The sequence below is a fragment of the Falco cherrug genome, chromosome 1 (assembly GCF_023634085.1).
Source record: "Falco cherrug isolate bFalChe1 chromosome 1, bFalChe1.pri, whole genome shotgun sequence".
Lineage (NCBI taxonomy): Eukaryota > Metazoa > Chordata > Aves > Falconiformes > Falconidae > Falco > Falco cherrug.
The window spans coordinates 112,782,364-112,806,110 of record NC_073697.1 but is presented as its reverse complement, the minus strand read 5'-3'; the positions used below and the strand labels follow the sequence as shown (position 1 = coordinate 112,806,110).

The 23,747-nt window shown below is 40.9% G+C and overlaps 1 protein-coding gene across 4 annotated transcripts in view; it reads left to right on the top strand.

Annotated features, from left to right (window-relative positions):
• The window catches only part of NOS2 (nitric oxide synthase 2), a 36,490-nt gene extending 17,678 nt beyond the window's left edge, over nt 1-18,812 (top strand). For 3 of the 4 annotated variants that reach the window (XM_055696351.1, XM_027806343.2, XM_014280481.3), the window contains exons 3-28: nt 111-286; nt 1,432-1,528; nt 2,105-2,227; nt 2,318-2,466; nt 4,492-4,654; nt 5,098-5,189; nt 5,586-5,727; nt 6,146-6,285; nt 6,855-7,029; nt 7,797-7,898; nt 8,240-8,434; nt 8,775-8,857; nt 9,180-9,324; nt 9,580-9,684; nt 9,840-9,889; nt 9,984-10,158; nt 10,637-10,769; nt 11,181-11,259; nt 12,160-12,338; nt 12,985-13,148; nt 13,850-14,060; nt 14,375-14,462; nt 14,904-15,025; nt 16,147-16,295; nt 17,125-17,319; nt 17,914-18,812. In XM_055696351.1, coding sequence (XP_055552326.1) covers nt 180-286; nt 1,432-1,528; nt 2,105-2,227; nt 2,318-2,466; nt 4,492-4,654; nt 5,098-5,189; nt 5,586-5,727; nt 6,146-6,285; nt 6,855-7,029; nt 7,797-7,898; nt 8,240-8,434; nt 8,775-8,857; nt 9,180-9,324; nt 9,580-9,684; nt 9,840-9,889; nt 9,984-10,158; nt 10,637-10,769; nt 11,181-11,259; nt 12,160-12,338; nt 12,985-13,148; nt 13,850-14,060; nt 14,375-14,462; nt 14,904-15,025; nt 16,147-16,295; nt 17,125-17,319; nt 17,914-18,027 — 3,477 coding nt within the window. In that variant the 5' untranslated portion in view covers nt 111-179 and the 3' untranslated portion in view covers nt 18,028-18,812. Of the gene's footprint in view, nt 1-110; nt 287-1,431; nt 1,529-2,104; nt 2,228-2,317; nt 2,467-2,926; nt 3,037-4,491; nt 4,655-5,097; nt 5,190-5,585; nt 5,728-6,145; nt 6,286-6,854; nt 7,030-7,796; nt 7,899-8,239; nt 8,435-8,774; nt 8,858-9,179; nt 9,325-9,579; nt 9,685-9,839; nt 9,890-9,983; nt 10,159-10,636; nt 10,770-11,180; nt 11,260-12,159; nt 12,339-12,984; nt 13,149-13,849; nt 14,061-14,374; nt 14,463-14,903; nt 15,026-16,146; nt 16,296-17,124; nt 17,320-17,913 lie in introns of those variants that run through there. The other variant, XM_014280482.3, reaches the window with a different exon arrangement.
• The last annotated feature ends 4,935 nt before the right edge of the window (nt 18,813-23,747 follow it).

Here is a 23,747-nt window from a genome sequence, read left to right as displayed (position 1 = left end):
AGGATGTTAATTAGATCAGATCAGTTAGTCTGGTGAGTTTCTGAATAATTTTAAAGGGAGTTACCTTCTTGGTTTAAACACTGACCATGTCGGTTTTTTCGCCTCCTCAGAACTGTTCCCACATCACATAAAACAAGATTTCAGCACTGTGAACTGAAATTATAAACAAAGCATACAAAATGTTGTGCCCATGGCAGTTTGTGTTCAAAGCTCGTGCTGCTAAGAATGAGTCCTCTGAAGAGAAGGATATCAATAATAATGTGGAGAAAGATAGGAAGATCCATGGGTAAGATCTTTGTTTCTTAATGGTTTCATTGTTCCTCTTTCATTTGAAAAGGGAGGCTATTTAGTGACTTGAGTTCTGGAGAAACCTGTAATGTGTTTCCAAAACAATAATATTGATCAAAGACAACTGTCTGGGGGGGTCACTGGGTGGTGCTGACTTGATAAGGTATACTTAAGCTTTTGTGTCTAAGTTATACAATCATTGAGGAAATAAATCATCTTGTTTTCTCTTTCTTAGTTCTAAGTTTATTTTGCGTGTTATAATGGTTTCATATATGCCAGGACTGAGGAGGCGTGTGTATGCTATAGAAATTAGCAGACTGTTTGTTAATGCTGTAATTAAGTTAGTAAAGTAACTCTATGACACAATTTGTACAAGACACCACATAAAATAAGTTGCACATGCATATTAAATTTCTGATTTCAGGCTGTTACTTATTTCAGTTTCCTATCGCATACCGTTTCTTTCTTAGCCCATTCCCTACCCTTTCCTGTCATTGCTCAGAGTAGTTTATATTCAAATGTGAAGATACCTGAAGCTGACTAGTGGAAGTGGGTGATGCCATATGCTCTGCTAGCTGAAAGACATCATTGCCTTCTCCAAACTAAGGATTTTGTGTGGAGTTTGTGGTCTGGATGCGTCTTCAGTGTTCTTGAATATCTTCTGAAACCTGATACCAAATTAAAAAGTAGGAGTTCAGAAAGTAAGACTAGGTGGAAAGCAAAGGAAGTTAATATTGAAGTATGTTATTTGCTTAATGGGCTGGAGACTGGATCTAGCTGAAATTTTCACACATTTCCGTGAAGTTTTCAACCTCCTTGTTTAATTCTTCTGAGTATTTTCTGTCCAGATCATAACTGTACAGATGTCCTTTGTTTAGCTCACATCAATGATATTCAACCTTTACCATTCCAGGCTGTATCTGTTGTTTTCCTTCCCACACAGTGATCTGGAAAAGGTGATTGTAGCTTTACTATTGACTTACTATACCCCACTCCACCCCTCACACTGCGCAAATGGTTAGCTTGTTGACTCAGTACATCTTTAAGAGATAGCTCTGAGCATCTCCCTACTGATGCTGAGGATAAAACTAACAAAAACTAAGTACATTTTGTTATACTGAATTGTCTTTCTGTCTTTTAAAGCTTAGGAAATGATGATGCCAAATTACATGATCTGAGCAAGAAGCAGATAGAGATGCCGCCTATTGCAGCTTCAGCAAAGGCCAGTGGTGGGAAAGAGGTCTGTTTCTAGCATCATTGATAATAACAGTTGACACGGGTTGTGCTTACTGCTCAAAACTTCTCAAATATGAGAATAACTGTGGTTACATGAGGTTAGGACTGCTGTGAGATCTTTGGATAAAAGATCTTTTCTGAACAAGAAGGAGCTTTGGTAAGCCTTAAGGGAAAGAGGTGACCCAGTGGGGACTGGAATCCCTGATTCCTTTATTTGCCTTTGAAAATCCAACCTTCAGTAACGAACATGTCCTTTCTCTAAAATTGTCTGGTTCACTGTTCTCCTGAGAATGTTGACTATTATGTTAAGAGCCCTTACTGAAATTATAAATGTGCTTGCAGTGGCAGATGCTGTTTGATTAGTACAAAAAAACTTTTTTTTTTCTTATTTCATATCAAACTGGATTATATCAACAGTTTTATACTCGAATGAATAAACACTCATATTGGAGAAGATCACATATCTGATTTCTTGAATTTAATTTGTAGTATTTCAGTAGTCAAATAAAATTTAAAATGAAGCTTTAAGGTAATTAATAGGTCTGAAGACATGATGTATTTCCATCTTTCCTCTGACCAGAATCCCCCCCCAAATGGTGTCAAAGCTTCAAACCAAATATCAAGATGTCCAAGACACATAAAAGTAAGAAACTTGGGAAATGGATCCAGCTTTCTCGACACACTACACCTGACAGCAAAGGAGGTAAGATATGAAAACCTGAACAGTGATTTTTCATAACTTTGAAAAGATACAGAGTGCAACATTGTTTTTTGACATTTTATTATTTTTCAGGTTATCAACTGCCGGACCAAAGCCTGCCAAGGGGCACTCATGACGCCAAAGGGCATGGTGAGAGGTACAAGAGATGGGCCAGTTCCACCGGCAGAGCTTTTATCTCAGGCAGTAGACTTTATCAAGCAGTACTACAGTTCATTTAAAGAGTAAGCCAACTTTACCTTTGTTTTTGGTATGAAAGTCCTCTGCCTACCTACCTGTCTGACACTATAAGACAGTTTGGTTTCAGCTGTTAGTAACTATCATGTTATATAGCATGCATTAAAAAAAATAGGTACAGACTATTAGAAAAGCTAAATAAAATTATTACTGCACTTCATATGCTATATCTGCCAATCTAAGGTCTTGGGAATACGGGAACGGACTTTATACGGTGCATTCCTCAGCCCCATCCCTTCTGAGTGTGTTACGTTATAGTGTGTTTATAATAAGCAGCTTGGTTAGGACTCTCTTACAGAACATTATCTTCTGTTTTCTCAGCACTGGGTGTTGATGGTATTAGCTCCTACTCAGATCAGTCTTAAACATGAATAATGCTTTTTGTTTGTGCTCTTTCAAGTATCTTCTCTCTGTGTTCTTTTGTCCTCTGTTTTGACTCTCAAGGATTTAGCCAAAGATTGGAAGGCCAGTCTCTTGCTTCTCAACCTTGCTCTGTGCTGTCATCAACATAAGCTTACTGAGCATGCTGAGAGGGGTGCTCTAGCTTCAGAAAAGAGGTTTGTGTTTTCGCAAAAATGGATATGGTGCGGAGACATCTCGTTGCAGGAAAAGCTGGAACAGCTGATTGAGGTCCAAGAGTTGCAGTGACATTTCACATGACAAACTTTCAAGTGACAGTTCAATGTTTGCTCATCCCATTATAAAACATTATCAAACTTTCAGAGGGACTCAGCCACATAATGGCTACTTCTTTAGACACTTTGAACTCTTCTACAAAGCTTTCTTCCTTCTGAATCCTTCTGAAAGTCCCAGTCTTACACGCAGGCTGTATTCACTTGCCAGTGTATTACATTTGCACATCTCTGTTTCTGTTCGTCGCTATTTGATCACGTTGATTTACACTATCTTACATGCTTGCCCTTGATCTTTCATCTTGTTGAAAATGTGAAAACTCTCAGACAGTGCAGGCTATTTTCATTCTGTCTGTAGGCCAACAAAACAATTTTTGTCTGTGCTCTGATAAATATTTCTTAATGTTTTGACTTCATTCTCTGTTATCAAAGTGAAGAATTCTAGAGTTGGTTTTACTGACAAAGGAATTGCTCAGCGCTTCCCTTCAGGAATGAAAAGCCTACTTGCTTTGCCCAGAAAAGCTGTGTCTCTGTGAAAATAATAGCACTTTGAGAGGACATTCACTATAATCCTACGTTTAGGCTGAAGCTAGCCTGTTCTCTACTTTTCATTTGCTTGTGATTTGACACTTCTTTTTCAAACTAATCTAGAAAATCCAAATGTAAACTGAAAAATTACACAGAAAAGTTTGTGTTCAATCCATGTATGTCAGGTTGGGAAAAGATGGTGTCACTACTTAGATGTGTTAATTTCTTCCTTAGGCTAGTAAGCTCTGTAATTAGCACTCAGTAAAGACAGTTCCTAAATTCTGAAGCCAGCAAAAACTCTCCTCAGCAGTCCTCAGAATCCTATGTACTTAACTCATCCCTTTACCTAGAATACACCCTGCTTTTTAATAAAAATCTTGGAGCCTAGAGTGCTGCACCAGGTAACAGCTATATTTCAGGGACAAAAGTGCAGTGCAGTGGAGGGAAGGTGGGGAACAGATGATGGTAACTTCTCACATCTGAAGCACAGGGGAACTGCTGACTTTGTGAGGCAATAGATATTTTCATAAAGGATAGGGTATTTTATGTTGACTTACATCCAGAGAGTGTAGATTTGTAACAGGAACAGGTTTCTTACTGTTTACTTGCCATATCAACCTATGTAGATGCTGATCCTCTGCATGGAAATTTACTGTACTTGCATTCTGGCAGATAAAACGAGCAATGTAAGTAGAAGTCTTGCCGTGCAAAAGAATGCTCAAAAGCTTTATGGCTTCAGCAATGCCTGTGCTGTTCTTGACCCAGAATATAAGGAGAATGTCTGCAGTTTAAATCAATTCTAAGTAATGAAATTCTCATTGTTTCTTTTCATGGCTGTTTCCTGTTCAAAAGGCCAAAAAAAGAAGAACACCTGGTCCGACTGGAAGCAGTGACCAAGGAGATAGAAACAACAGGAACCTACCATCTGACAAAGGATGAACTGATCTTTGCTGCCAAACAGGCCTGGAGGAATGCACCTAGGTGTATTGGGAGAATCCAGTGGTCCAATCTACAGGTAACCTATGAGTCTAGACATTATGGACCAAATAGTGATCTGCTGTAAATCAGAAGAATGTCCTTTACTTTGGTAAAGTATGCCAGTTGCTTCAACTGAGGACTACTCCCTCGTGTACCTATCATAAGATCAGCATTTTTTGTGTGTGGCTCTGTGCTTCATAGTTGAATAAGAACCTGTGTAGGAGTGCTAGCATAGGAACCACCTGTGTCATGGAACCAGATGCATGTCTTTGTCCTTGGAGAATTGTTACGTATAAAAATGATGCATAAAAGAACAACAAAAAAGAACCTTTACTAGTGGAGTTACAATTAAATTGAGAGATACTGATTTTTTGTTTCGCTTTTTTCCTTAATCTTTGCTTTCCTTAAATGCATAAAGAAAGGATCTTGCACTACTGTTTCAAAATCAATTTTTTCTTTACGTTTCTTTTGGAAACATAGGTATTTGATGCACGTGATTGTAAAACAGCAAAAGAAATGTTTGAGCATATCTGTCGTCATATTCAGTATGCCACAAATAATGGAAATATAAGGTAAGCCTCTTTAATTTTAAATAACAAAAAAACCCATCCAGATCTGGATTCAAAACTCTACGTAAGACCTGAAATGGTCTATCTAAGTATTTTGACAACTAGTCTCTGGTCTTAATTCTCCTGGTATTTATATGTTCCTTTCATGTGTACCATCAACCATTTTGAAATTTTATAACATGCATGGCTGATGTTGCAAAATCTTTTGTAATTCCTGGGGAAAAGAGATTATTTGAAGATTCAGGGGGGTGGATAAAGAAGATGAATTATTTTATTTCTACTGATGTTTATTTTATAAATATAAAATAATTGCTGTTGCTAACAATTTATGTCTTAATAATTAGGATGTGTTTAATGTGCTGCTGTGGTGTAATGGGATTTGATTGTCTCTCTGGGCAGATCAGCCATTACTGTCTTCCCCCAGAGGACTGATGGGAAACATGATTTTCGTATTTGGAACAGCCAGCTCATCCGATATGCTGGATATCAAATGCCAGATGGGTCTATCATAGGAGACCCTGCCAGTGTGGAGTTCACACAGGTACAGTTCTAAATACAGAATCACAACTGCTTTCCATCTTGCCTAACCCATCTGTGTGTCTCTTTTTTTTTTTTTTTTCCTTAAATTTTTATGCAGATTGGGAGGGAGGTGTGGTGCTAAGGAGTGAATGAGATGCTCTGCCCCACAGGTTCCAGGTGAAGGTGGGAGCAGTAATTTCTTACAATCTTGATATAAAAATACTCCCCTCCATCTCAGAACAGGGCAAGCTAATGCTCCCCTTAAGTCAGGGACACAATCAGTACCTGAACAACATGTCTCAACATCATTTGAATAGGAAAGATAACCCTTATCACTGAGAATTTACCTCAGCAGGTTTTAGAGGGCTAACATTCTTTTGTCTTCAAATCCAGAGAGGGGGAAACCTAAAAAGCCCAAAACATACTTTCTTTGTTTACAGTTGTGCGTTGAGCTTGGGTGGAAGCCGAAATATGGCTGCTTTGATGTAGTTCCACTCATTCTCCAAGCAAACGGCCAAGACCCAGAAATATTTGAAATCCCGCCAGAAATTGTGCTCGAAGTGCCAATGGAGCATCCAAAGTAAGCACACAAGATTTAGATAGTTGTATTTTTGCTCCTGCCTCACCTTGGCAGGTTATAATGCCTGTGCCTGTGGCAGTCATTTTATGGGTTCTTTGTTAGGATGAAATTATGAAAAATTGTCCTGAAAGATAAAATGCCTGTTAGAACAATGAAATGAGATTTAAATTAAGGAAGCCAATAGTAGTTTTATTGGAAATCTTTTTTTCCTGATCTACATTTCAGTCATGTTCAGAAATTTTAAAACGATCATTTCTTGTGCCAGTGTAATACATGAGTGAAATATGGCTGCAGTCATAACAAAATATTTATTGCTTTTCTGTGGGGCTTTTTTCTTCGTGTTTGCTTTGGGACTGGCCTGCAGATTGCAGAACTCTGTGAGGCTGTTCTGCAATTTCTTTAGCAGGCAGTCCCCAGTTACCACATTGTAAGCGGGAACTGCTATGAGCTTTTGCAGACCCTGCTTCATGGGTCATTTCTCCTAGAGTTAGTACTCTTTAGCTTACTGGACTTTTCTGGGTATTGCCTGAAAGTAAATGAAGTAATAAATCAAAATGTTTGTTTACCAGGTTTGAATGGTTTAAGGAGTTAGATCTGAAGTGGTATGCACTGCCTGCTGTTGCCAACATGCTTCTTGAGGTGGGAGGCCTGGAGTTTACTGGGTGTCCTTTCAATGGCTGGTACATGGGGACAGAGATAGGAGTGCGAGACTTCTGTGATGTACAGCGATATAATATCCTAAAGGTAATCTTCTAAAGTAAAGTGTGTTCTGCAAAGGGAATGAACCTGATGGGTAAAGCACTTTTGGAAAAGAGACGTTATCAGTCTTTGCTGGGATGGGTGTTGTATTTACATCACACTTCACACTTCAGTGCTAATCTAACGCAATATCCTGACTATTGTGGGACATCTTGAATTTCTCTCAAGGTTATGGCTGCCAGTTTGTATGACTGTTTTTACAGTGTTCTGAGAGTATCTGTTCCAAGTAGCTGGATAGGATGGTAAAACTGCAACTGTAAAAACCCATAAAATAGAAAATGGTGTCCAAATGTAATTCTTCCCCAATTTTACCCTAAGTCCTGCCGATTCAGGACTTTTGGTCTCTGTACGTTTCTCAGAGGTATATTTATTTCAGTTCAGGTTTGCTGTTGACAAGGCAATGGAGTCCTGGTGGTTAGTTGCAGGTCTTGGGCACCTCACCAGTACAAATTAATAATGATGACTTATAAGCAGATACTGGCACTTTTAAAACCCTTTAGTCTAGGAGAGAACCACTCCCTGTTTTACCAAACTGGAATAGATAGCCTCAAGAACCAGAACACCATAATTCAAGTTCACTTCTAATCTCTAATGTTTATACTGACATAGCTTTTCCCAACATAAGACTGCCTATTCCCCTTTCTGCAACAGTTCTTCCTGCAAATTAAAGTGATGAGGTGGAGAAATCATGATGTCTAAGTCCCCACATAGTAAACTTGCTTTTTCCTTTTCTCTCTCTTTTTCACATGTAGGAGGTAGGGAGAAGAATGGGACTGGAAACAAACAAACTTTCATCGTTATGGAAAGACCGAGCTGTTGTAGAGATAAATGTGGCTGTGCTTTATAGCTTCCAAGTAAGTCAATGGATGTGGTTTCTGGAGAGACACTGAATATTTTGTGTCTCTTTACTTTCACTTATAGCAGCTTTATACAAGTATAGTGCCAATGGACCAATGCTCAATTGAGGTTATCAATGTGATTCCAATAGAGTTATTCTTGATTTACATTTGGACGTAGGAGTCCTTAATCAAAGGTCCACCTCAATCTGTATCTGTATAATAGTTGCTGATATTTCCCAGCACTAAATAAAGTCCTTGAAATATTAACCAAAGCAAAAGGATTACTTCAACTACATCAGGAAGAAGAGCAGAATGGGATTTTTTAATGTACGTCTGTCTTTTTGCAATTATTCTAGAAACAAAATGTGACTATCATGGACCACCACTCAGCTGCTGAGTCCTTCATGAAATACATGCAGAATGAGTACCGTGTACGAGGAGGCTGCCCGGCTGACTGGGTGTGGATTGTGCCTCCCATGTCAGGGAGCATAACTCCTGTGTTCCACCAGGAGATGTTGAACTATGTCCTCACTCCCTTCTATTACTACCAGGTACACATTAGTAAAAAAAATATTATTCTAGTAGACTTCAGAAGTACAGATGATAACATGGGACCTGAAGACGTCTGAATGAAAAGCCCTGGTTAATGGCAGTTCACTAGAGAGATTCATAAATAGCAGGCAATATCTATTGTACTGCGGAAGGTTCTGTTAGTTCTGGTGAATTCTCAAGTTGAAAGTAAAATGCAATTTAATGCTACAGAGACTGATCCCATATTTGTACACGGTGGCTTGTATATACAGATTCTGTTTAATATGGCTGTTTCAAAGATAGACAAATTGTGTATTTATTTTACATTTCTTACCTGAAGCTTAACTTTTTTTTTTAAAGGTGGATGCATGGAAAACGCATGTCTGGCATGATGAGACCCGGAGACCAAAGAAAAAAGAAATAAAATTTAGCATCTTGGCAAAGTAAGTGATTCAAATAAGAGTCTTCATGCTTTTGTTCAACTATTCTATTCTTGTGATGTTTCTGTTCCACTTTTTGGGGGTTTTCTGAATTAATTATTACAGTAGGGACCACTTGAATTGTTTGAATCATAGACTTACCTGACCAGTTAGTTAATAGTTATATCTAAGATTCTTATTCAGGGCTATCTGTAGTGTATTGCTTCTGAACTATCTTCCAAAGAAGAACCATGCTCAAGATCAGTCTTTCCTAGCTTGTCTGTGAATCAATCTGAATTACTGTGTAGCTATATTAAAGATTGTATGCGTTTGTTTTTTTCCCTAGGGCTGTACTTTTTGCATCTTCACTCATGCGACAAACAATGGCAACCAGGTCCAAGGTCACTGTAATCTATGCAACAGAGACTGGGAAATCTGAAACACTAGCAAACAATCTTTGCAGCTTGTTCAACTGTGCCTTCAACACTAAGGTAAGAAAGTATAAATCATCCATGCTAAATGACGAAAGAAGTTTGGCTAGCTTCCTCAGCTGCTGCAAGCTTTTTCATTCTCTAAACCAATGTTTTGAACGTTCAGTAAATACCAATTGGACTAGAACTTTGATTTTGTATTCATTTAGCATAATGCCTTGTAAATTTGGTCAACAGTCATCTGACAATCACAGAGATATCTAGTGCTAGTTCTTATGTCCACTAGCAATTTATCATGAGCTTTATACCTTCCAGATTCTGTGCATGGATGAGTACAACATTTGTGACCTGGAAAAAGAAACGCTTCTTTTAGTGGTTACTAGCACTTTTGGAAATGGAGATTCTCCAAATAATGGAAAGGTAATATTAACCTCAGAAGTACGTATGATGCTCAACTCTGAGATCAAAGACAACCCCTTCATTTGGCTCGTACTTGGCTAAGATATGGATCAGGGTCTCGTTTCTGTTTTAAATCAGTGTTTTTCTGACCTTAATTATTTTATGAATTTTTACAGACCTTCAAGAACTCCTTGCTCACCCTGAAATTTCTGAGAGGAAAAATTAGGTAAAAATATTTTTTGTTTGGTTTGCAGGTGATTGAGTCCTTTTGCATTTCATTTAGCAGAACATAGTGATCTTATTTTTATCTCTTTCTGCAGATATGCTGTGTTTGGTTTGGGGTCCAGCATGTATCCAGAGTTCTGTGCTTTTGCTCATGCCATTGACCAAAAACTGGCCCAACTAGGGGCTTCTCAGCTCACTCCAATAGGCGAAGGAGATGAACTCAACGGGCAAGAAGCAGCCTTTCGCGCATGGGCAGTCAGCGCGTTCAAGGTGACTATATAAAGAGTTAGCTCATATGTTGGTTTCTTCATTCATTCATTTTATTTCAGTATTCACTAGCATCCCATAAAAATGGGGGGAAATGAAAGAAGAAAAACTTCTGGATTTATATCTGAATTTGGAATTCCTCTTTTCTACTGTTTGCCTAAGTTGAAGAGGGAACTAGACCCCTTTTCTATTATTTATTAATATTCACATAAAGTTCCATGAAACCTTTTGGATAATGGAATGCTTAGTATGAACAAGGGTGGTAGCATAAAACATCAGGATTTTTTGAAGCAGATCAGTGTACTGGTGTGCAAGTGGAACTTCACTGAACTCACTGTAAGCCCTGCAATATCACTGAACTCAACAGAATCAATAAAAAAATAACAATCTGTGAAATTGATATCTCCTCATTAGAATTATGACAATGATAATTTATTTTTTTTTTTTACTATGAATAGCCTTAATTTTTTCTTTTTCCTAGACTGCCTGTGACATTTTTAACATCTGTGGGAAAAACAGTATTCAGTTGCCTGAGATATATACCTCTGATGAAAGCTGGGATCCTAAGAATTACAGGATAGTCCATGACTCTCAGACCATGGACTTGGCTAAAGGTATTACATCCCACCTTCCACTTCCTCTGTCTGTTTTGCTTCAGACGGGTCTGAACAGTAACGGTTTTCTAGAAGCAGTATTGGTCCTGCTAGATCATAGAATGCATATAATAAAGTACAGTGTTCAGAAGAAAAAAAGATCTTGGTTTACATTGTATAAATTATATTTTCCAGCACAGTAACATCAGACCACCAGAACTAGCACACATTTTGACAGCCCCAGAAGAACAAAAGCTGAGATGAGCTACTTTCAGGCAGGGAGGGCATGCATATAGGACACATAACTGACTAAATGTATCTCACATTCTAGGGCGAGCATGGTTCAGTTCTTTTCTGCATGTTATATTTGAAGGCATTTTAAACAAACCTAATCACAAAATTACCATGAGTCATGTCCTCTTTTCTTGACAGCACTTGCAAACATTCATGCCAAGGTTATAATTCCCATGAAGCTGAAATTCAGACAGAATCTTCAAAGTTTAAAGTCCAGGTACGATACCTCATTCTTTTGAATATTGTAATACTACAGTTTACTAAAATCTTAAACATCTGAAATGCCTGGTTATAAACATCTTCTCCCTGCAGATATTAAGAAATATATATGAATTTTGTACCATCGTTAGAAGTAGTAAATCATTATCACAAGACCACAAGAATGTGTACAGTCTTAGCTCTGGTCTAGCTAGGGTCTAACTTCCCAGTAGAGTCTCTAGGAGCGTAGGGAATAAAAAACTCTGTGACACAGCCCTTTGATACCTACTAAATGTGGAAGGTTGGGTGTATGGTCTCTCTCTCTTGCTTGGTATGCTACATGCCCGGCAAATATTTACTTCGTTTAGTGGAAAAATTGCCCCTTAGCAGAAAAAAAAAGGAAAAGGTATAGTGCAAAAAGCTGTTGTACTGCAAAACAAGTTGAGACAAGACAATACACAAAGAAATACAAAAGGGTAATCAGTGCTAACATCTGTCTTAGAATTAGCATCTGTGAATAGCTCTTCAACATCCTCTGGTAGGTCTTCTTCATCCCTGTTCTAAATACAGTCATCCTATGGGAAGTCCTCTGAGCTGGTTTAAGATGTTGAGTATTCAGTCTTCAGCAGAGCTGCACTTCTTTTCATTGGCTGATTACAGGCATGTTTGTTCTATACTGGACAGATCAAGTAGCACTTGAGCATCTTGTTTTGATACAAGTACTTCACATGTCTGGGCTATTATTTGTTTAAGTCTCCATGAAGTACTAAGCTGGTCTGATAATTTGGTAATGAACATAAGTAAGCCCTTGCCAACTGTCACTTCAGATTTATACCTTTTCTGTGCAATTCAAGGGAAATCCTGTTGACGTAACCAAGATCTGTCTGATCCTTTCTTTTTTTTTTTTTTCTATATCTAGTCGTGTTACCATTCTAGTTAAGCTTTCCTGTGAGACTAATCAGGGCATGCACTACCTGCCTGGAGATCATATCGGGATTTTCCCAGGCAACCAGCCAGAATTAGTCCATGGCCTCATTGCCCATGTCAAGGATGCCCCTCCAGCTGATCAGACTATCAGACTTGAAACCTGCACTGGTGGTAAGTTGGTTCTCTTTAGGTAAAATAACAGAGGATGTCTGACAGATTTCTCTAAAATTCCTGAGAATTTTCATAGATGAATTTGATTCTATTATCCTTTTCTTAAGTTTTAATAGGGTTTTGTTGATGCTTTTAGTTATTCTTACAATTCTTAATTCTGATTTTGCATACTCTGGCAGTCCGTGGTAACTTCACCAGTGTTCAGAGTTGTCCTGGCTTTGACAGTATATGTAACTCAGTTGCTGAATTGGCCATTGACTGCAAATAAATTAATCAACAGTTTGCTTATAGTTGCTACATATCAGAGTCCTAAAATAGATTTACATGTCATGACCATCTTTTCCATCTTAGTAGGAACAATCTGCTAAATCACAGGATTCTAACGCACAGGAAGATTATTTCCTCGAGTGAAAGTCTTTACATCTTAAAGTGGTGGTTTTTTATCATAAAGTTCTCTGCACCAGATCCTCCCCTTACAAAAAGTTTGAAACCTCACATTAACCTCTTTTCAGAAGGGCCCTGTGGTCTAGACCTGCTGCAACCTAGTCTGAAGTCATATTTTGAAGGACACTGAGTTTTGCAAAGCTCTACGGCTGTCAAATCCCATGGGAATTGCCATGTGTTCTTTTATTCACCTCATTTCCAGGTGGCTACTGGACGAGTGACAAAAAGATTCCCGCCTGCACACTCCTGGAGGCTTTGACATACTTGCTCGATATCACTACTCCACCCTCCCAACAACTGCTAAAAAAACTTGCCCAGCTGGTAACAGCGGAAGAAGACAAACAGAGACTGGAAGTTTTATGTCAGGTAAATATTAGGACTAGATTTATGTTAGAATACTGTATACCGCACCATCTGATGCCCTTTTACTGTGTAGCAGAAGCCTAAGAAATTTTTGTAGTGATGGTCCTTGCTTTTTGTTCCTCTGATACGCATTCTGTGTACTTGTAAACCCAACCACAGTGAGAGAAAGGGTGGTCCTGTGGCTCAGCTTGGGTGTGGGAATCAAGAGATTTTTTCAGATCTGGTATTTCCTCTGTGACTCTGGGTGGGTCTTCTGGCCTGCCTGTTTTGCCAGCCTCATGGTGGTTTCTGGTGATACACCATTAAAAGACCTTTGGGTGGAGGGGTTGGAGGGGACCTGGTAGATATTTTTGTCAGAGAATTTGGTACTGTGAGAGTAAGCGGGATGGTACTTTAAGTAACCATTTACTCATAGGTGTGCTAAGTGCTTGCAAGAAACAGATTCTATTTCTGTTTCTACGTCCTCACTGAGAGAGCTGGTATCTGAGAAAATTACAGTGGTATTCTGTACTTCTGTTTTCAAAAATCAAACAATTTCTTAGGAAACCCCAGTATTGGTCTGGGCAAAGTTTTGAGAATTCTCTGTTGATTGCCTGCATATTTAATTGAATGGATAGCAGGAATCGTATTTATAAGTGACATTGCAAATATCCCTGAACTCCGCATGACCTGGTAACATTGTGGTGGTGACCTTTGGCTTTTAGAGCACAGAAGAATACAATAAATGGAAGTTTTACAACAGCCCGAACATCCTGGAGGTCCTGGAGGAGTTTCCTTCTGCTGAGGTCTCAACAGCTTTCTTACTGACTCAGCTGCCATTTCTGAAACCCAGGTACTATTCCGTCAGTTCCTCCTGTGACATGACAGCCAGAGAGATTCATCTGACAGTTGCAGTCGTAAACTACAGGACGAGAGGTAATGGATTGTTGTTTTAATTTCTTTCTTAAATGATATTTAGGCTGCATTGTGGTTCAGAAAAAAAAACCCTTGTCTGCCATCTGGCATGAAGCATATCTATAACAAAAATGTTGTATTGTGATATATGCAGGGTAGTGTACTGCAGTGCTAGTTTGCTAAAATCCTGCATCATCATCATCAGTGTATCCTTTTTTTATAAATCATTACTAGATATATACTCAAAACCAATAATTTTAAATATAAACAGCGCTGTTTTAAAAAATGAAGAGCTCTTAAATACTGACAGAGATATTTTCCTTTGCTCTGATTAGATGGACAAGGGCCTTTGCACCATGGAGTCTGCAGCACGTGGCTGAATACAATAGCTCTCAATGAAATAGTGCCATGCTTTATACGCAGGTGAGTATATGACAGAGCAAAAAGAAAAGAAAAAAACCCAGAAAACAGCAGGTCTTAGTTCAGCTTCTTCGGTGTTTTTATTCATTGTTTGCAAATGATTTTCAAGTGACTGGTGACAGAAAGTGGGAATATTTGTTTGAGAAGAGAAGGAGCTCCCTGTCTCCCAGAGATGAGATCCTTTACCACATGTTATGTTGAGTAAAATCATAAATCATTAGAAAATTCTGAAAGAATTCTATTCATATGACACCATCTCCCCTCTCAGCATATCCGCTATGGAGCAAATAAAGCTAAGGAAACAAGAGGCAACTGTCACCAAGTTAAGCCCCATTACTCTTTTGAAATCGGTGACTTACACTGTGCTGCTCAAAAGCATTCAGGAAACTGACACTGAGATGTCAGTCAAACTAAGTACCTAATTAACATATTTTTGCATTTTAGTGCTAATGAATTCCGGCTCCCAGAGGAGCCAACCAAGCCATGCATTCTGATCGGTCCTGGAACAGGAATTGCTCCCTTCAGAAGTTTCTGGCTGCAGCGTCTCCATGACTTGGAAAAGAAAGGTACTTATGGGGATTGCTCCAAAAGGGAGGCCATAACTCATCTGGCAGCAGAAGGCATCCCTACTCCTCCAAACAAAACCTCTGCAGAGGGAGACACCAAGAAACATTAGCCAAGTAAACACCGTAGAGATTTGTCATCCCAAGACCGATTGACACTGCACTGAAACAACTAATCCATCCCCCTTGAAACCATTCTGGTGGTCTTGGGGTATTTGATCACTTGGAGGGAGCAGCCCATGTATCCTTGTAAATACTGTATGTTCAGCAACTGCCCCAGGTGCTCACACAAGGGGCCACAGTATGAAGAGGAAACACTTTGGCCTGCTGGTGTCGGCCTGTTTGGGGAACCTGCTCCAACAGGTGGTTCCACATAGTTCTCCAAGGACTTGGGCAGATTCGATTCTACTGCAAGACCCTAAAATTAGAAGTTGTCACACATAGACACACACACTGTCCTTCTCAGGTGCTCAGTGAGAAAGGCTAATTATAAAATCATAGAATACCAGGTTGGAAGGGACCTCAAAGATCATGTGGTCCAACCTTTCTTGGCCAAAGCATGGTCTAGACAAGACGGCCCAGCACCCTGTCCAGCTGAATATTAAAAAGTGTCCAGTGTTGGGGAATCCACCACTTCCCTGGGGAGGTTATTCCAATGGCTGATTGTTCTCAACGTGAAAAATTGTCCCTTTGTGTCTAATCAGAATCTCCCCAGGAGTAACTTGTACCCATTACCCCTCAACTTTTCCATGTGACTCTTTGTAAAAGGGGAGTCTCAGTCTTCTCAGTAGCCACCCTTGAAGTACTGGGTCTTGAAAGTACTTGAAGTAGGTCTCCCCTAAACCTTCTTTTCTCAAGGCTGAGCAAACCCAGTTCTCTCAGCCTTTCCTCAAGCATCAGTCTTCCCAGTCCTTTGGTTATCTTTGTGGCCCTTCTCTGGGCCCTCTCCAGCCTGTCCACATCTTTTTTATCTAGCAGGGACCAAAACTGAGCGCAGCATTCCAGCTGTGAAAGAGACAGCTCTGCGCAGCTCGTTACTGTGGCAACGGGGCCCTCTATGGGAATAGTCATCAGATAATAGGCCTTACCAGGAAATACAAAAAACTTTCCAATGTTGGTTTCAGGGATCAAAGGTGGTGACATGACATTATTGTTTGGCTGCCGGCAGCCAGACATGGATCACATCTACAAAGAAGAAACTGATGAGATGAAGAGGAAGGGAGTCCTGAAAGAAGTCTATACAGCTTACTCCAGACAACCTGGCCAACCTAAGGTAAGGCTAGTTCCTTTGTTCTTTAAGGGTTGGCTCCTTCCACAATAGTCCCTAGAGTTAAGACTGAGGCTCTGCTTAACAATTATTTAAAAGAAATGTTTTTCTTTTATTCTTTTCTATATAATAAAATACTAATAATTAAATAAATAAAAATTTTTAAAAATAATTTAAAAAATGCTACATTTTGCTTCAGTACATTCTGGACAAGTGACAAAAGGCCTCACTCCTTCAAAATAAGGGAGAATCTCACTGTGCACTTCAGTACAAGTAAGCTATATATATATAACCCCCTCACTGCCATATAGAGAGGCACTTAAAGTGCAAACAGCCTGTGAAACTGTAAGTTGGAACAGTTGCAGGAATCTTAAATTACAAGATTTGATTAACCCATGAGTTAGAAATTATTTGGCTCTGGCCATTTGTCACTGTTTTAATGTGACACAGTGACCTGTGACACAGTGACCTGACCCTGGAAATTAATTTTGCTTAGATTAAGTCTTGATTGGAGAAAACAACAGCACTTAAGCTATCCTTTTTTTAGCTATCCTACTCTCCTGGCAAGTTAGGAAACTTTGGCAGTTGTAACTGGTTCTAAAAAAGAAGAGTCTTAGTCTCTCTAGTTTAATCAGGAGACAGGCCTAGCCACCAAATCTGGGGCTTGTTAAGACAGTGTCAAGACATTTTTCTTCTTTGCTGTGGTGCAACACACAGCTGAAATAGCTAGGGCATTTAGAACCTTCCTGTGTAGACCCACATTGAATTTAGAAAAGTCAATAGCCAAAGCAGCGTTTGAGAAACCTTGTTTAACGATCCTTTTTCTGTTTCTAAGGTCTATGTTCAAGACATCCTTCAAAGCAAGTTGGAGACCAAAGTGTGCAACCTCTTGCATAAGGAGGAAGGGCATCTGTATGTCTGTGGGGATGTACACATGGCCAAGGATGTTGCTCAGACTTTGAAAGGGCTGCTAGCAAAATACCTGAATCTTAATGAGCAACAGGCAGAGGAGTACTTCTTCCAGCTAAAGGTATGTGATGATACACAAGGCATTCTTTCCAGTCAGACAGTGTTCCAGGATGGGTTACAGAAGTCTTCAAAGTCACACTCAAGATCTTGCAGGCTGCCATGAGCTTCTCTTCAGCAGAATATATAAGGAAAAAAGCTCTAAGTGATCAGTTTAATCCACCCACCATGATTTAAAACACATTTTTTGTTCAGTTAGGGTGTAAGTGACACGTAACGTTGTTCTCTTACATCTACCATTTCCCCCAGTGTCTCCAGCTGGGGTGTGGACATCAGCTTTGCAGTGTGTCTGGAACATCAAGAGTTTGATACTTCATTGTACCAACAGAGGAAAGTGAGTTTTAGAAATTAGTGGGCTCATCACTAAAAACACAGTGCCTGGGTCTGCTGGCTTTATAGGACCCTTTTGCTATCAGAACTTCTGCTGGAGCATGTCTGCCTGGGATTCAGACAGGTTCATTGTATGGACAGGAACAAGGTCACCAGCACAGAACCAGTCATACGAATGCAAAAGGACCTTTTAGTTACTTAACTGCTATATAAGGATGAGCAAGCTGCATTTAATTCACGTCTTGGGCTTCCTTTCTTTTTTTTGCAGAGCCAAAAGCGTTACCATGAAGATATATTTGGGGCTGCATTCCCACATGATGTCAAAAGAGGTGTAAGAGCTTTGCAACCCACCAGTCCAAGAACAAATCAACTTATGTTTTAGACAATACTTGCACATTTGTTGTTATTTTCAAAAAACAAGGGGTCAGATCCTCTTTCTTATACATCTTAAGTCATACAGATGTATATGATTGTAGGATCTGACTTCTAAACCTCAGCCTTAATTATGAAAAATACTAAATTTAACTTTTGTTGCTATTTATTCTAAAACTTCTTTTAATAGATTATCTTAATAGTGGTGATGCAAATTATTTTTGTAATACTATCTATGCTGATATGAATCTGCTATTTTTTCTAAATACAAGGAAAATTTAGTTATTTACTATAAGTTGCATAAGTTATTTACTCTGTGTAAGTACGTTACATAAAGTTACATAAATAAGTTATTTACTCTAAGCTAGAACTGAAATCTTTTTTTGAAATGTACTGTTTGTCTTGGTGAATTTATAAAAAAATCAGATTGTTTTACTGTGCCTATTATTTCACTTTAAAGCAATTAAATGGATGGTTGTGTCACTTGGAATTATAAAGTCACACACGTTGAATCTGAAGCAATGTTTGCAGAAGAGATAATAATATAATGGTTCATAAGTGGAAATACCTGGTGCACACACTTCCAATGTGTGTAAGTGAGGAGGCAGTAGTTCTGAATTCTGCTTTCTGTGGTTCAGGTACTTGAACCTGAATTGTTGTTGTTACAGACCCTGTGGCAGTAAGGTTCAGAAAATTCTAAAGCACTTTGTACGTTTGAATTCTAGGCTGTGATTGCCTGATTTGTTTTTAATAAAAGACACCTTTATATTGAGACAAACAAGTTGGTGTGGATTAAATGTACCACTTTTTGCTATTGCCTTCAGCCTAACAAAGTAGGGGTAGGTATGTTAGTTCTCATGTTCTGGTGAAGTGGATTTTGGGCTCCAACCAATGCTCCTTCCCTAAGTCAAGAGTCCGTCTCCAGGAGTTATGCGGTCTGCCTAAGATTAGTTATGGGGTTTTGTTACTGCCAGGAAAGTGTGGATTAGCACCATAGATTGTGAGATTGGCTTGCAAACTGCAAGAATATAAAATAGCAATGAGAGCAATATATTTTTCACTAGTTATGCTTTGACTTCGGCTCTTTCTATGCCTTTTGGTTGTGTCAGAGCTTTTAGTTCTGTCTCTAAAATTACCAGGGCTATTTGATCGTATTAAAAAAGGTTAAGGTAAGATTTTCATGTCATCCCTTGTCTCCAGGAGCTGGAATCTGATGAAGGAAGAGTTGAGAAAAAGTCAACAGTGCCATGTATGTACAGTGTGTTTCACATGTGCTTCAGGACAGCCTTAAACATAAGATCAAAAATACAGCATAGATGACAGGATGTGGACAGTGATGGTAGAGAACAGGACATGTCAGACAACAGCTATAAAGAGTGAAGGACAGAGGAGGTTCCTGGCAAGTATGGAGTCCTGATGGGCGCCTGTTGGTGTTATTTCATGCTTAGTTTGTGTTTTCTGATTTTAGATTTTTGGGGTGGGATGGAAATGGAACAAACTGATTGCACTTTCCATTAAGAAAGCTCTCCATAAGCCAAGGGCTCACAGAGTCCTACGACTTCAAACGATTGCAACAAAAGTATGAAATGGAAGAAATAAGTTCTATACTTCAGAGCACTAATATGCTCTGTGCCTGTTTGGGAGGTGCATTACTGCACAACCCGTTTTCTGTCCATGTGACTAAATAGGTGAATTTCCTTGCCAGGATGTTTTCTTTGTATCTCAGGCATATTTTTTAACTAATCACTTACTTTAAAGCATTATCATAATCCTTTATAGATGCTTGCTTGGGTACTGAAGGACTGTAGTTCATTTTCATTTGGAGGGTCAGAAGCTCAGTAAAAAAAAAGTTTATATGCTGTTTATACCAAGCTGAGAGCAGACTGGGGTGCGCTTTGGTAATGCCATGTCCTGAAGATATGAGGCACCACTGAAACCTGCCAGCCAGGGAAGCAAGGGCACCTGTTCCTTCACGGGCCTCTGACATGTTGGAGCAAGAGGCACAAGTGTTAGTGTATAAGTTCAGAAGTCACATAACCTTCCGTGAGGCAAGTTTTACTGCAGGACCTTTTCATCTCAGTTCCACCATTGCAAAAATTTCTCCCTAGCAGAGAGGTGAGAAGGCAGTTAGAGGAAGGGATTAAGAAAACCAGAGAACTGTGTCATGTATTTGAGGATTTATTTAAACTGGTCCTAACTGTAAGTTAACTTCAATTGCAGCTCTGATCTGAAGCTATGTATAATTGCTTTTCTACAGCAATAAATGGGGAAGATAAAGTGCAGATGTTAAGGTCGGTGGATAATTATTCTATTCCAAGATAAAAGCTGAAACTTCATTTAAGAAACCAGACACAAAATACACCTTTTAAAATCCTTGAGGTGACCAAATAGCCTGTTCTGTGGCTATTAAAGTGTTCGTTACAACCCCAAGTCAGTACAGGATTTAAGCAGTATGTATTAGTTTAAGCACTTGAGTAATACTGCTAGAGGCAGAGGAACTATTCTGGGCTGAAAGTTACTGAGACGACTATGCACTTCGCTGATTTGGGACCTGACAGAGAATTACAGATTAACACTTTCTGAAGCAATTAGTGGCTTGTTTCATTAGCACTTAAGCCCAACTTACATGGCTATAATGGAATCCAGCTGCATGCCAAGGCACTGAACGCAGACTTTTCCTTAGCCAGGTTCTCTGGCCGCTTTTGGTTATTGGTACAACTCCCTTGTGCTCCCCGAGGGAGCAGGCAGCTCGGTGCAGCCGAACTGCAGGTGGCCACAGACAGTTGCCTGTCCCTGTGCCGGCTGGGTGAGCCACTAGCCCTGCAGTATAGATCCACTGCCTGCTGCCTCTGGCCCATCAATGCGCAGGGCTGGGCCATACGAACCTGTTCCCCAAATTTGTTGAGCAATCTAGCACCAAGTGATCACAGTAGCAGTCTGTGTGTACTTTTAACCTGTTTTTAAGTAACATCTGTTAACTTAAGCTCTTTCCTTGAGGAAAAGCAAAGGAATATGTGGATAGGACACACGAGTACGTTATTGCATAGCTGAGAAGTAACACAAGTTCAAGCCTTCCATTAGGGTAAACGCTCAGAAAAGTTAAGCGTTGCCAGTTGAAGCAGCGGCCAAGCCCACCGGCATCGGTGCCGTGCTGGCGGTGCCCGGTGCAGCGTGCCGGAGGGGCGTGGGGCCTTGGGGGGGCTGCCAGGGACGGACAGCTGAGCTCTGCAGGCAGAGGTGTGGAAGACGATGACAGCGGACAGCGTGGTGGCTCACAAACCGCAGGCTGGCAACCTCTGGGACAGCGAGGGCAGGAGGAGTTCAGGTAGGTGAAAGTTTTATGGTTTTTTTTTTCTCTATTGAAATGATGTATTATGTTATAGCTGTGCTAAGAGGTTCTCCTCTCTGAATGTGCATTGTGAAATGAGGGGAGGTCTGGGTGGGTGGGCGACTCGCCTGCCCCAGTAATCCTGCTGGGAAGGCAGGGCTGGGCCAGGAGGGGAGGGTGTGCACCGCTGCTTTCCATGGGCAAGGGCAGACGGAGCTCTGAGACAGGATGAAACTGTGATGTGTTGTGTCCAGTTTTCCTGGATCTTGCTTCAGTCGGTTCATCTGTAGCCTGATTGATGTATTGTGGGTTCTTACCTGGTGTCTCTTCTGAATGAATCGCCATTTCTGTGGTTGCACTGAGATGTTTCATGTGCACCGAGTGCTTGAACAACAAGTAAGGTTCGGTAGGGCCGAACAATGATCCCCTCAGATTTTAAGGTTTAAAATGCAATTGAGTGTTAAATTGCAGCTGTCTGGAGCTAGAAGTGGTTTCTGTTTTGTGCTTGAGTTTGTCTCCATTGAGATGTGGGTACTGGTTGCTTCAGGAAAAAAAGAAGCAGGGGGGAAAAAGCTTTGGTTGTCTTTGTGAGAAAAAGAATTCTTGGACTATTCATCAAAGAAAAAGAAGTCTTGCGAAAAGGTTATTAAAAATCTAAGAATATGATCTAAGCAGTAGTAGTACGCTGTGTGATATAAATCATAGGTTAACAAGTGGTTTTAGGCTTTCAGCAGGAAACAGGTGCTTGATTTCAGTTTTTTCTAACAAAATGTGCTTTGGTAGATTTCCTAGATGGCTGCTAATGTTAACTGACGTCTTACTGTGACATATAATGGCTTGCCAGGCTGCACGTGGGATCTTGTCTCTGAGCTAGAGCCTGGGTCAGAGGAACATCTCCAGTCTCAAGCGTGTCGACCTGCTGCAGGCTGGGAACCTCGCAGGTGCAATCAAACCAGGTGTCCCCTCATGGCCAGCTGGAAGCACGGGCGGTCACAGTAGATCCAACCCTGCAGAGGGGGAGAGAGCAGTGGGGAGAGCTGCAGCACATCTGGGTCAGAGGAAGGTGAAGATTTAACAGGGGAAGCAAGAGGTAGACAGTAAACACAAACCTTCCCGTTTGTCGCATCTCTGTGAGGTTGCTCTTGTAAACCTGTTGGTCGTGAGGGCTGACGTGCTGGGCTAACAGGCTGCGTTGCGGCCAGGGGCTGCGGCTTTTGCATGTAGCTCTCACTGTTCTGCTGTGCAGCAGCGGAGAAGTTCAGTCCGAGCCTTCGCTTTCCAGCTGTGTGAGTGATCCAGTGCCACACTGGATCGTTTTGATGGGAATGAGAACTTGTTTTCTGACAGAAGCTGGCAGGGTGAGCTAGTGATAGGCACGGTGCTGCCACGCGCCGCTTGTGCCTGCAGACCAGCTTGAGCCACTCCAGGCGCAGTGGCAGCGTTGAAGCGCCTCTGGATCCGAGGCAAGTGGCGCTGCCCAGGGAGCAGGCGCTGCTCGCTCCCGCTTGCTGCCCACCTTGGTGCCGCATTAGCGCCGTGCCCCGCATCGCTGGCACTTGGATGTCACTGTGGCCCCGCAAATACCAAACTGCTCTGGTTCACAGCTGGTGGAATATAACCTGTATGATTGAGGATGTGGTGGTTTGGTTTTTTTAAATTAAATAACCTTGTCCTTCAAGTTTAATTGAGAGTTAAATTAATTGTTTCTTATTCTTGATGAAAGACAACAAAGCTCAATTTATCTTAAGCTTTTTATTGTTTGCATATGAAAGATTGAGATAAGATGGATGAAATGTAAAATAGCGCTTTTATAATGCCTTGGCCTGTTCCCTGCCAGACAATACAGTGCTGCCGTTATTTTCAGTGTAAAGCTGTCTGGCAGCAGTGTAACGTTCCTGGGATTAATTTACACACCACAATGTCGCTTCCGCTGTGGAGGGCACAGCAGCCTCCACGGCCTCGCTGGCCCAACTTTTTCCTGGCTCTGCAGGTGACAAGGCCATGGCAGGACCTGGGGGGGTCGGGGTGCTGCCAGCAGCTCTGGCGAGGGCCCGGGTGCCCAGCACCCTGTGGTCCCATGGGGCTGTGCCAGGGTTGTGTGTGCAGCCGGGAGCTCCCGCGCTGAAACGGCCACGGTTTGCTGCAGCGTGCTGGTGCAGGAGGAGACTGGCAGAGCTCCTGCCTCCCTGGGGAGGTGGCGGAAGGGATCGCGTGGGGCAGGAGGGTGCCAGGGCAGCTTTAGGCGCAGGCAGGGCTAATGCGGGGCTAATGAGTGCGCATCGGCCCTGGCACGGGCAGCAAGGATGGAGAGGGGTGGTGGGGGTCTGAGGGAAGGCCGTGAGCGGCTTGGGGGTGGGAAGCAGCTTCTCAACATGCTCTAGCGCTTCGAGAAACTGCAGTGA